This window comes from Capricornis sumatraensis, chromosome 14 (genome assembly GCF_032405125.1).
Source record: "Capricornis sumatraensis isolate serow.1 chromosome 14, serow.2, whole genome shotgun sequence".
In the NCBI taxonomy this organism is placed as follows: domain Eukaryota; kingdom Metazoa; phylum Chordata; class Mammalia; order Artiodactyla; family Bovidae; genus Capricornis; species Capricornis sumatraensis.
The window spans coordinates 58,798,312-58,810,793 of record NC_091082.1 but is presented as its reverse complement, the minus strand read 5'-3'; the positions used below and the strand labels follow the sequence as shown (position 1 = coordinate 58,810,793).

Genomic DNA, 12,482 nt, shown 5'->3' with positions numbered 1-12,482 from the left:
GGGTGACTGCAGAGCCTGGTGCAGACCCTGGGGGTCAGTATTCTGTATCCCAGGAGCTACAAATAAGCCAGAGACCAAGGAGCCACAGAGGCACATGGTGCTGGCCACACCGCATGGCTGCGTCAGCCCGCCTCACCGGGTAGGTGCATTCCCACCCACCACCGTGGGCTGTGGTGGGAAGCAGGCCCCATGGTGGCTTACGGACGCAGCTCCAGGAACTGGACAGCATTTGGTACTTTCTGGTCTTTTATGTTGTAAAAATAAAGGCCTCTCCGCCATCTACTGCCCTTTCACCCCACAGGGGCGCTAACCTCAGGGCCTCTGGGCTCAGCCCCAGTGGAGAAGCAGCACGCCTGACTGCCTGGGGAGGCAGGAACCCTGCACAGCAGCCCCCGCAAGACTCTAGGTGGGCAGCCGTCAGTCCTCCTCAGAGAGCTGTAGGTCCTGCAGCTCGTCCTCTGGCCCCTGGGCCAGCTGCCACAGCTCCTGGGGGTCCAGCCCCGCCTCTGTGTCTGGGCTTCCATCTGCAGGGAGAGAGCACAGCTACATAAATTCTGCTTTATCAGGAAGAAGCCAGCCTCAGAGGTTACTCATCACTAATTAATCATAGCACTAATTAATTTATCGCTGCTGCTGTTGCCGGCTGCCAGAGCCAGCCAGGATGGAGCAGCTGGCCTGGTGTCCCCAGGGAGGGGCGTGAGCCCAGCTTAGAGCCAATGGCTCTGCCCACCCACAAGATCCCCCAAGGCAGCCCTGGGCTCCAGATAGATGGGCTCAAAAACCATAGCAGCCCTCACTCTGGGAAACACTTACCCTCTGACTTGTTGACTTCCTCCTCCCCGCTGCTACTACTGCTGTCATCGTCGTCCTCCTCCATTTTCTGCCAAGCTCCTGGGGACCCAGGCGTCCCTGGGAACCAAGCACAAGAAGCCATGGGAGTGGACCCACCAGCAAATGCAGAGGTGGCTGCTAAAGCAGCAGGGGGGCTGGGGCACAGCCTTGTACCACACCTTCCCTTAGCTCTCCTTTGTTCAACTGGAGAGGACCCAGAACTGCCCCCAAAAAGTTATGGTGGGAGGGGGTGACACAAGGCTTAGGGGCCTGTGTTCCAATTCCAGGAGGGCCCCCACCTCAAAGCCAGCCATGTGGCAGGAGGGGCAGAGGGTGATGACGAGCACCCTTCCTGTGATTCCATGAAGTGGGAAGCCTGCTAGGCCCACCTGCTCCCAGGACCCAGCACAAGCTGAAGCTCACTCAGGCCAAACCTCTCTTTGTGAAGTCCGGGGCATCATCCTCATCATCACTATCCAGATCGAAGAGGTCCTTGAATTCTGTCCTGTCCTCATCCTTCCTGTCCCCTACCTTGCGGCGCTTTACCTCTGGGAAGTTCAAATCTTCCAGCTGGAAGGACAGGGACCAAGAGCAGCAGCTGAGGGTGGTAGCCCACCCACCACAGCCAGAGGCCCACTCACACTCCCACTGACGGCTTTACCCAGACCCAGTCCTGCTCCCTCCCCACCCCCTCAACACCCCTCCCCTAGCCTCCAGCCTACCCTCCAAGCAAGGACCCTGCCCAGCCACTTTGGGGACGATTAGTCAGCATCACCGGGTAGGATTCCTGGACAGCAGCCTCACCAGGCCAGTAAGGAGGCCACTAAGTGCCACTGAAGCTCCAACCTTCTTGTTCCCCCCAGTTTCACCCATCACCCCAGAACAGACGGCAGCCCACACTGACACCAGGGCAGGGCTGCAGACAGCCATATCACTTGGCATGAAGCCATCCCCTCAGGTCACGCCATCCACACCCACTGCTCAGGACCAGACCCAAAGACAAGCTAGAGCCCTCCCTGCTGGTCCACAGCTGGCCCACATGACAAGGTCAGCCCAGAACTCACCCCACAAAAGTCCTAACCCATCAGGCCTGAGAATGGGCAGCAGATGCTCTGCCCCTGCACAGCCCTGGGGCCTTTCCTCCTGGGGGTCACAGAAGCCCCCAGACCCTACCTGGCTCTGCCCACCATCTGCTGTCAGAGCAGCGGCAGCTGGGTGTAGCACCCACCGACCCCACTCACATCCTCCCGGCCAAGCTCACATCCCGGAACCCCCGCCATACTCGTTCTTTGCCACTAATCTCCAGCTGAATCTCGCGGTCCCTCAGCTTTCGCCACTGGCTGTAGTACTTGGTAAGTGGGGTCCCCTCCTCTCGGGTTCGCTTCTCCCAGGTATCCTGTGCAGAAGTCCAGGGTCATGTCCCACCCTAGGCAAACTCCCATACACCAGCCATACACTGACTGGTGCCCCCAGGCCCTGGGCTCTGGCCCCCAGCTGACCACTGCACGCTGATCAGACACGCCGAAGGAGACTTTCTGGCGGACACTGCGGATGTGCTCGGCGTTCTCCTGCACCTTCTCGAGCAGCTGGCGCACCTGACGGCAGTAGTTGGCCACCTTGCACTCCCGGAGGAAGGATTTCAGCTGCAGAAGAAGAGGCTCAGCCTAGCTCTAGGCACAAGGCTGTTCTGTACCCTGTGTGCAGTGACCGCAGACAGGCAGGGGTAGGGGGTGGGCCGGTGTCATGGGTTCCTATATTTCAGGCCTGGAGGACACTCCTGTGACAGGGGAGCCCTGGTGCACATTGGGGGGGGGGGGGGGTGTTGCTGTGTGACCTCTATAGCCCAGCCCCTGGGGGCCTATGCAGGGCTGATGGGAGAATGTGCGCCAAGCCTGGGGCTAGGGAGAGGGGTGGGCAGTGGTAGGCACAGCACGGATCTACTCTCCAGGCTACATCCCACCCACTACCTGTATCTGTAAATAAAGCTGTACTGGCACATTTGTTCATGCACTTCTGTAAGTTTTTTTGTCCTTCTTTCTGCGGGAAAGTTGAGCAGTTTCGAGAAACCATGTGACTGCAAAGCTTAAAATTGCTGACCCTTTTCTAGACCACAATCCCTGGGACTCAGACACAGCAGGTGCATACACACTACGTGTGGGCAGCCCCGCCCCACTCACCACCAGGCCCACAGGCACAGGCCTCCCTGAGATGGGAAGCACCGAAGCTGAGGGTAAACAGGCCTCCAAGTGGCCTAGGAGCAGCTCTGGGGAGGGAGAATCCTCCCACCCCTCCAAGTACTGCCTGAAGAAAAGCTGAGGTGGACAGCCACGGCTTCCTCCTACCCCAAACCTCTCCTATTGCATCACCCGGCCCAGGAGCACCTGGAAAAGCACGCACTCAGACTAGCCCAACCCAGAGCTGAGGGGCCAGGTCCAGCCTGCTCAACCCCGGCACCTCCAAGCAACCTCATGGCTGGTCTGGACCCTGGGCTGTGGCAGGGTGGAGATGCGCTGGCAGGTCCTGGGGTCCTCGCGGTGCACCCATGCCAGCCCACTCCTCAGGCTCCACACCTAGGGATCTAGCTGCCAGGCAGTGTCAGCAGAGATGTCACACTGCCCAGGTTCTGCCACTCATCCCGTGTGGCTGGGACTGCAAAGTCCCACTCCAGCCCCACATGAGGGGAGCTAGCCCGTTAGGAGATGGTCTGGTCTGCTGAGGGGTCTGGGCCCATGGAACCATCCAGACGGGAGGCAGCGGGCACACACCTGCAGGATAGCGGGCAGCACCAGCTCAGGGAACGCGATGCTGTGGGCCTGACTGTGCAGGTACTCCAGGGTGAGGTCGTACAGCTGCTCCACCAGGCCGTCCTGAGGCAGCGAAGGAGCGGTCAGCATCAGGGCAGATGGGGGCTCAGGTTGACCAGGCTCCCCCAACCCCAGGAGGCCCACAAGGTTCAACTCTGGAGGGAAGTGAGCCTTCTCCTGTCCACACTCATCTGCCTCCAGGTACCCCACACACAATGCCTTCCAACACCCTGCCATGACCCTGCCCAGGGCATTTCCAGACCCTCCCAGAGACCGGGCTTACCCGGTATGCCTTCTCCTGCAGGTTGACCTTGGACAGCTTCAGGATCACAGCGAAGTTGATGGGCCTGGAGCTTATGCGCCCCGGCCTCCTGTTGAAGTCAACCTGCTGGAAAATCTGTCCCAAGGACCTGTCAGCCCCTCCTGCACACGATGTGACCCTGGGTCCCTAGAGACCCTTCCTGAAACCAGGGACAAGACACAGTGCCAGCCCTTCGGCCCCCAAACACAGCCTTTCCCCCCAACAGCTCAAGTTCCAGATCTCTGGTCCCCCAGAGTCCCTCTGCCACAGAGCAAGTCCTTCGTTGAGGGAGCAGGACTAGGGCAGGACCTTCATGTACTGCTGCTGCCCTCCTCAAATGGGCCGGAAAACCTTGAGAACCAGCGTCTGGAGACAAAGAAGGGTCCCTCCAGCCCAGGGTCACCATCACTGCAACTTCCTCACCTACAACCGCACCCTCACAGCCTGGTCCTGGTTTCTAGTGTTTGGAGAGAAGCCTTTCCTGACCTGAGCTGTGTGCACACGTGTACACACAGATGCACATGCACAGAGACAAGCAGAGGAACACAGTTTTGGAGTTAACGGGGCTTCCGGCCCAGCTCTGCCACTGATTCTGGCAAACACACGGATCAACCCAAGTCTGTGACCTAAAACCAGCGCTCTGAGGCCGGCCCTGCAGAGCAGCTGTCCTCACCTGTAGTGCCACTCTTGCCCACCACACAGAGTACTCACAGGCAGGCTTCATGCAGAGCAACACCCTCACAACACCTACGTGCTATGTCATACCCATATGCTATGAACAAGGAGCCAGCACTCAGGAGAGTGGAACCAAGGTGAGGGGTGATCAGGCCACATGCAACAGGAGGCATCTCCCCTCAACAACCCTGGGCACAGGCTCACCTCGAGGATGAAGGGCAGCACTGGGATGAAGGTGCCCGTGCTCTCCGAGAGCAGTGTCAGGGCGCGCACACAGTGCATGCGCAGCGGGTAAAAGCGGGCCGTGGGGACCAACCTGGGCATGTGGGAAGGAGGGAGTAAACAAAGGCCCAGCCTCAGAGACCCTCCTGGCCCAGCTGCCCCAACCTCTCCCCACCCAATGGGCTCCAATCTCAGGAAGGGTTCTTCCCCAGCAGGGCCAGTGGCCACGCCTGGCTCGGACAAGTAAGTGCAGAGTAAAAGGCCCCCACCAAAGTTGTGAGGACCTGCCTCTTTACTCAGTTACACTGGGACACACCCTCCCTGCCTATCAACTCAGTTTCATTTCAAGGCATGACATGGTGGGGAAGCGGAAGCCTCTGGTGAAAACCTTTCTTTCTTCCCGTCAGGAGGTCAGCGATGCCCTCTTCTGGCCACACATGGCTCCTGCAGTCTCTGCTCCCAGAGACCAAAACTGAATATGCATACCGTGGCACATCACAGCAAATCTGCTCTGTGCAAGAGGCCTGGGCAAACAAGCCCCAATTCCCTTCAGACTGCACACCACCTCCTCTGCCCCATGACTCCAAAATATATGTGTGTGCTACATTCTTGACTAAGGTCACAGGCAACCAGAAGCCCAGCTGACAAGGATTCTGGAATGTAGGTATAAGGCCACAGACGGCCTGACTCCAGACCTTTCTCAGGTGCTGCCAAGTCACAGCACCATGCCCTAGAGACCCTAGTCACCAGGGGCACTGGCCAGACCCTCCTGGAAAATTAGCTCCCCCTGGCCTTCCCGGATACCTCCTTGGGTGACCCGACCCTATCCTGACCTCCAGGACAGCCTCTTGTATCCTTGTCCCCAGAAGGCCCTGTGTAACCCTAGCCCTGACCCCCTAGGACACCTATGTAACCCTGGCTCCTCTCTCCTTAGGCCCTCCGGGTGGCCTCACCCAACCCCGACTCACTTGATGCAGCCGATGATAACCTGGGATAGCGGGTAGATCAAGGGCTGCAGAGCTTCACTGGGGCAGATGGTGCTGAGGGCACGGCACCACAGGTAGAGGCAGTGCACGAACTGCCAGTTGTACACCGACTGGTATGTCTCCTGCCGGAGAAATCCACTCAGTCAGTCCCTGGGTCCCCTCTATCTACTCCACAGCCCCCACCAGCAAGGCCCCTGCCCCGCCAAGAGGCTGAGCTGTCTCTCCCACAAGGCTCAGGGCCCACGGTGGGTCAGGCTCCACTCCTGCACACCTTCTTGCGTGTTGTCATGGCGTTGCGCAAGTGGATGGCGAGCTGGCGGATGTAGAGGAAGGCATGCTGGTAGGCCACGCCGGTGTCCAGAGCCAGCAGCTCCGTCAGGGTCCGCTGCATGAAGTTGATGAGGGGCAGGGTGCTGGGAGAGGTGAACTTGCAGTTCCTCACATACGTGATATACATTTGCTGCCGGAAACACCCCAGTCAGAGCTACCTCTGAACTCCTGGTGCCCTGTGCTCCCAAAACGCAGCTCTAAGCCCCCTCCAGACACCAGGGTCTTTCCCTCAGAGCTGGCCTCAGCAGGAACCACAGCTCAGACACATCTGCCGCAGACCCCTCTCCTCAGCATGGTCCTGCTCCTCGAGTCCAGCAGCCCTGAGAAGGGTCTGCAGCGCAGAGGGGAAGGGTCTCACTGGGAGGCCTGGGACCCAGGAGAGAGCTGCAGCGTGAATAACCTTGGGATCAGGCAAGGAGCCACAGCGCCCTTGGCTAGTGAAGAGCCCCAATTACAAAGGCAACCTGCCCAGGCCTCAGGTCAAGCCTTGCAACCCAGACCCCAAGGGAAGACCTGGGGGCACCGCTACCTTGAGGACAGGGCTCAGGAAGACATCCTTCTTGTGCCGGCAGACCTTGACGAGGACGACGAAGGCCAGCACTCGTAGTGTCTCCTCACCAGTGCTCCACAGGACCACCATCCTCTGCAGAGACAAGCTGTCATCACCTGCCCCACCCCCCCAGAGCCCAACCAGAGGCAGCCCTTCCCACAGTGCCCAGGGGAGCCACAAGATAGAGCTCCATCAAGGAGGAACAAAAACACAGCATGCCACCCCTCCTGAAGGCCGCACAGTGAAAACGGACCTGTCATCCACACATGCATGCATGGGGTGACAGAAAGCTGGCCCACCACCAGGGCAGCCCACCCTCGAGTAACTGGGCTCTGCTACCTCGAGTGTGCTCACACAGAACCCCATGGGGTAGCACAAATGCCACCTGCACACCAGCCAGCAGTGCCCGCCCCAGCGCACCTTTAGCAGCATGCGGCACTGCTTGGGAAAGGTCAGGTAGTAGGGCACAGAGCTGCCCACGTGCTGGAGGACGGCTGCCGCCACTGTTGCCTCTGCCACGCAGGCCACCAGCTGGGGAGGAAGGAGAGGTCAGTGAGGCCCAGGATGTGAGTAGCCAGGCCCCTATGTGACTGGTAGGCCCCACCTCCCAGAACTGCACCTGGATGACGGAGCTCAGGTAAGCCTTGACATCCAGCCGGAGCTTGGCCCACAGCGGGCTACTGGACGGCTGCAGCACCCTGTGGAGAGAAAGCACCCCCCCAGGTCAGGAGGCCATTAGGAGGCAGAGGCCAGTGTTCAAAGCACAAGGGCATGTGGGCCCTGTAGAGAGACACACCACCACCCCAGCCGACCATCTTTCCCATGACGTTCAGGGGCTCCTCCAGCTGGACAGACACAAGAGACACACTAGGACTCTCTCAAGCGTAGCTCCTAGCTATGCTTCAGGTGAGGTACCATCAAGCCTCAAACCCCCACCACATGGCCAGAGGGTTAAACATTCTCCCTGTCTGAGCTGGGGCCAGCCACTTCCCCCAGAATCTCCAGACGGATCTCTGGCCTCTAGCTCCCACACGGCTCAGGCACCCATTCTGCACTCCCAGGTCTGACCCAGGCATCACGAACCAGAACCACAAGCTGGCTTCCTTTGGGCCACTCTTGTCTTTTTGTTGGCCACGCCTCATGGCTTTTGGGAGGGCTCCTCAATCCCTGGGCCATGGACCAGTACTGGTCCATAGCCTGTTAGGAATCAGGCATCATGGCAGGTAAGCAGTGGGCAAGTGATCTAAGCTTCATCTGTGCTCCCCATTGCTTGAATTCTCGCCTGAACCATACTCCCACCCCACTCCATGGAAAAACTGTCTTCCATGAAAGCCATCCCTGGTGCCAAAAAGGTTGGGCCCACTGGCTTACAGGGTCTCGGTCTCCTGACCAGAGACTTAACCTGAGCCACAACAGTCAAAGTGCAGAATACTAACCAAGTAGACCACTAGGAAACTCCCTGGGTCACATACACTTTAGAGAGACCAGGCTGCTTACTAATAATTTCAGCAACAGTGGGGAATACTTCTGGAAGTTTCTCAAAGGCATCATCCCTCAACACTCAGAACTCAGCACATAGGTGTTCATTCTAACTGCTAAAGCATGTGAAAGAATAAAGGACAGGGGCTCCTGAAAGACTGCTGGCTGATACCAGCTACTGGGCACCTAAAGCCACAACCCAGGAGGTGGTGCCACCTCCTCCAGGATCTGCCATCCTCCATGGAGACTGCTCTGCGTAGGGTAGCGGCCCCCATGGGAGCCCACACCAGCACCACCTATACCGCCTGTTTGCTGCCCACTCACTCGCTGCCTGGCCCCCTCCACCTTCACCAGTCTATCAACTTCCCTGGTTCCCTCAGATACAGCCACCTCCACATGGCCACGCCTTCAGTCCAGCTGGACCCATCAGTCCAGCCCCCACCACCATGAGACCTAGGTATCCCCATCCCCAAATCCTGGCCTCCCCCACCTCCCATTCAGACAGTCACAGCAAGACCTCTCCCTGGAGGTTCCCAGATTCCTCTGAGCCCCAATGTAATCCACAACCTGCCATGTCAGCTACTCATCTCTCCCCTCTGAAGCCCTTCCACAGCACTCTGCTCAAGCAACCTCTAGTATGGAAGTCAAGGCCCAGAACCTGCATGGATGAGGCCCCTGCTTAGAGACACGCACACACACACGCATGCACACACACACACGTGCCACAGAGCAAAAACCAAGGAGAGTAGAGGGGACTGATTAGTCCAAAGAAGAAAAGAGAGAATCCTGACCCAAGAAGATGGGGGACCAAAGCCAAGCACACACGCTGCAGCTGTTGAGGAATCTGGGCAGGGAGGAGGAAGGACAGAGCTACCCCCATAGGGCCTCAAGTGTCCAGCTTCTGCCAAGAGCCCTGCCAAGAGCCTGGCTCTGTCTTCAACATCCTTCTGGAGCCACTAGGTCCCAGCACCACTGCTGTTCGCAGGGCAGGGCCCTCACCACAGCCCCGTGCCGTCCTTTCCTCTTACCTGCTGCTGTCTTTTGGGGCTTTTCCGAACAACAGCTTCTGGAGACAGCCGAAAAGATCTCTGATGCAAAAGGTGACCAGAGCATTGAACACTGCAATGAGGGGTCCAGAGATGCCATTCTCAGAACAGAGGATCAAATACAGAGCCTGTATCCCTGGTTCCCTTGCCCCAGCTCACCAGCACTGTCCGTGACCTGGAATTTGCTGGTCTCAGCACCTTCCTCATCTCCTTGGGTGGTGGCCACGGCTGCTCGGAATGCCTGCACAACTTCATGGAACAGCTTTGGTGTAAGGTGCTCCTAAAGGGGCAGAAGGACCCAGACGTTGGGGGTGCAGTCAGTTGTGCTTGGCAAAGCAAAGGCAGCTAGCTGGAGCTCCAGGAATTGCCTTGAAAGAAAGGCATTCCTCACCCATATCTTCAAACCAAGAGCAGAGGTAGGAGCAGTGTTACTTAGCCACATGTAGGGAACAAAGAGAGTCCAGAATCCTCCTGGAAGGGCCACAGGGGAGGGGTGGAGGGTCCCGGATCTGAACTATGACCAGCTCCAAGTGATATCTGGAGTTCTCCTTTTCTGTCCTTTCTTTTCCCTGCAGAAACCACTGCAAGGCCCTCAAAATGGCCCTGCCTCCACCAACTAGCAAAGACACAGAGACCACATCCTCCCCACAGTGGACTTCAGGGAGCCCTGGAGAAAAACTGAGAAGAAAGGTACAGGCAGAAGCCCTAGTCTCTGAATGAAGAAGAGAATGAAGTCCTGAGCCTGCACAGCCCCAAATCACTGAAATGAAAGAAGGGCAGACTCGGGGAAGGGGGGTCAGCTGCCTCCCACCCCCGCCACTTCTCACCTTTGCTGCCTGCTTCCATTTCTCCACCATGGCGAGGGTCACAGGGACAGAATCCCTCCTCTTCCCCTCAGGTCCTCTGAGGACCCCATCCTCCTCCTCCTCCTCCTCTTCACTTGCTTCCTGCGCCAAACACAGGGGGTCGGGCTGCATGGGATGCAGAGGCCACAAATATGTCCCTGTCCCCCACCAACTTTGCGTAGGGTCTCACTTCCAGCATGTTCGGCAGGGAGTGGAGCTGCTCCTCTTCATCCTCAGAGCTGTCTGAATCACTAAAGTTCAGCAGGCTCTGGTCATTCTCCTGCAGGAACTTGTAGAACTCGGGGTCTTTGTCCTTCAGCCGAGAGAGCTGGTCCTTGTGCTCAGATGCACCACCTTTACGCCGACTGAGAAGGTGGGGGTCTTCAAGTCTGATTGGCAGCCACAGCCAAGGCCCAGGAGAGAGGGGTTGGGGGAGGGGGCGGGGGAATGTGGCTTCCTGTCTTCCTCAGAGAATCTATGAGGTTTAGTCTGCTCCCTCCATAGCAGCTGCCAACAACCAAGGCAGGGGTATCTCCACAGACTAAGTTTTCAATAGATCTCTCTCCGTCCAAAACCCAAACTCATACACTCAACAGTCTCTCTACATGTTTCAATGCACTTATTTCAATCCCAATACATATGACACTGAACTTGGGCTTCTTCCAAACTTGCTCTGCCCACTCCCTGCTCTTGGAGAACCCACCCCAGTATTCTTGCCTGGCAAATCTCATGGACCGAGGAGTCTGGTGGGCTACAGTCCACAGGGTGGCTGAAGAATCAGACATGAATTAGCAACTGAACACCACCACCTCAGTTGTTGAAAACTCCCCCTTTCCAGGTGCTTAGGTGAAAGGTAAACTCTGACTCTCACATTGAGCGTGCAATCTGTCACGAGATCTCACTATCAGTACTTTCAAAATTCTCATGACTCCTCTCCAGCCAGCAACATCTCTCAATTTCTTTGTCCATCCCTGACCCTTACAGCTGCTCTTAGCACAGCAACCTAAGGGACCTATTCTGTTAACAGTTACATGACATTACATCACTACTCAAAACCATGAGATAACTTCTGGCTGTACTGAAACGCAGGTTAAAAGTCTACAAGACTCCACCCACCATCATGTCTCCAGATACACCTCCTGCTAGTTTCCCCCTCATTTCTGCCACAGCCGAGCTCACCTCTGAATGAGCACTCTCACCAAAGGACCTTTTCTGTTCCTGCTGCCATTCTTCCCCTGCTGCTGCTGCTAAGTCGCTTTAGTCATGTCCGACTCTGTGCAACCCCAGAGACAGCAGCCCACCAGGCGCCCCCGTCCCTGGGATTCTCCAGGCAAGAACACTGGAGTGGGTTGCCATTTCCTTCTCCAATGCATGAAAGTGAAGAGTGAAAGTGAAGTCGCTCAGTCATGTCCGACTCCTAGCGACCCCATGGACTGCAGCCTACCAGGCTCCTTCGTCTATGGGATTTGCCAGGCAAGAGTACTGGAGTGGGTTGCCATTGCCTTCTCCATTCTTCCCCTACTGCTGCAGTTTACTCTCTTAGGTTTTGCTAAATTAACACCTCCTTAAACGCTCCCAGCTAAGATTCCTATTCTTTTATCTTTCTGCTTTTCTTTCTTGTCTGCAGCACTTTTCGCTTCTACCACCCTACATACTGTCGTTTATCCAAGGCCCTATAAGCTCTCTGAGGCCAGAAAAGAAGACTATCCTCCAACGTTGGCCCATCATCCGGATGACTTGGCACAAAACAGACGCCCGGTAAATACCGATGGAGGAATAAATAAGCCGAAGGATCTGGGGTTGGAGTCAGAAGTCCCTAGGCCTCAGTTATGAGGCGCCAAGAGGGGTAAGCACACTTCTGGTAGGGCGGGCCAGGAAGATTAAGATTAAGGGGGTTCGGCTTACACACAGCCCATGAAGGATGCTCCCACTCACCTGGCCAAGGGACTCCCACCTGGTCCATCCGGACCCCGGGCTGCCGCGCGCACCGCCTGCGTCCCCGCCTCTGGGGCTCCTTCGGGATCCGATTCGGACTCGGAATCAAAGCCCGAGGCCAGAAACTCATCCACCGTCAGCTCCTCAAGGCGCCTGCGGGCCATGCCGTTGGAGTCACGACTCCCCACGAGCCCAGTGTGCCCAGTCTTGCCTCCCCAGGGACACAGAGAGGCGCAAGGGAAGCCCCTATGGACGTAAGCACCCTCCGAAAGGCTGGATAGGAGCCTCAACTCACCGCTTGCGGCTAAGCGCCGCTGCCATGACTGCCGTACCTCAACGTGCACCCTACTTCCGGTCCCAGCAGCCCTTGCGCCAGGAGAACTTCCTGCAGGCCGACCCCGCCCCTGGCACCGCCCCTTCAGGTGGCTTTAGGGTTCTACAACGGTGGCTGTGGAGGCATCTAGGCGGGAGGGCGCGT

At 57.5% G+C, this 12,482-nt stretch overlaps 1 protein-coding gene across 4 annotated transcripts; it reads right to left on the bottom strand.

Annotated features, from left to right (window-relative positions):
• Positions 1-246: 246 nt before the first annotated feature.
• Positions 247-12,333, bottom strand: NOC2L (NOC2 like nucleolar associated transcriptional repressor). 4 transcript variants are annotated; one of them, XM_068986085.1, is made up of 19 exons: positions 12,300-12,333; positions 12,005-12,157; positions 10,260-10,458; positions 10,052-10,171; positions 9,384-9,504; positions 9,207-9,297; positions 7,319-7,397; positions 7,120-7,230; positions 6,679-6,792; positions 6,091-6,279; positions 5,802-5,941; positions 4,816-4,927; positions 3,919-4,032; positions 3,597-3,698; positions 2,331-2,474; positions 2,114-2,227; positions 1,266-1,401; positions 814-909; positions 247-524 (listed from the first exon to the last, which is right to left on the bottom strand). In XM_068986085.1, the coding sequence occupies exons 1-19, from the start codon at positions 12,323-12,325 to the stop codon at positions 418-420; spliced, it is 2,268 nt and encodes a 755-aa protein (XP_068842186.1). In that variant the 5' UTR covers positions 12,326-12,333; the 3' UTR covers positions 247-417. The 4 variants fall into 4 exon arrangements, with proteins under 4 accessions (XP_068842186.1, XP_068842188.1, XP_068842187.1 ...); XM_068986087.1 differs by having other exon boundaries at positions 6,724-6,792; XM_068986086.1 differs by having other exon boundaries at positions 10,260-10,434.
• Positions 12,334-12,482: the final 149 nt, after the last annotated feature.

What these genes read in the sequence shown, in the direction of transcription:
- NOC2L (XM_068986085.1), bottom strand. Translation starts at nt 12,325, where the DNA reads ATGGCAGCGGCGCTTAGCCGCAAGCG. An exon ending in GGTGGGAGTCCCTTGGCCAG is followed by an intron (nt 10,459 to 12,004) that starts GTGAGTGGGAGC and finishes GCTGCCAATCAG; the next exon opens with ACTTGAAGACCCCCACCTTC. An exon ending in AATGGAAGCAGGCAGCAAAG is followed by an intron (nt 9,505 to 10,051) that starts GTGAGAAGTGGC and finishes CTGCCCCTTTAG; the next exon opens with GAGCACCTTACACCAAAGCT.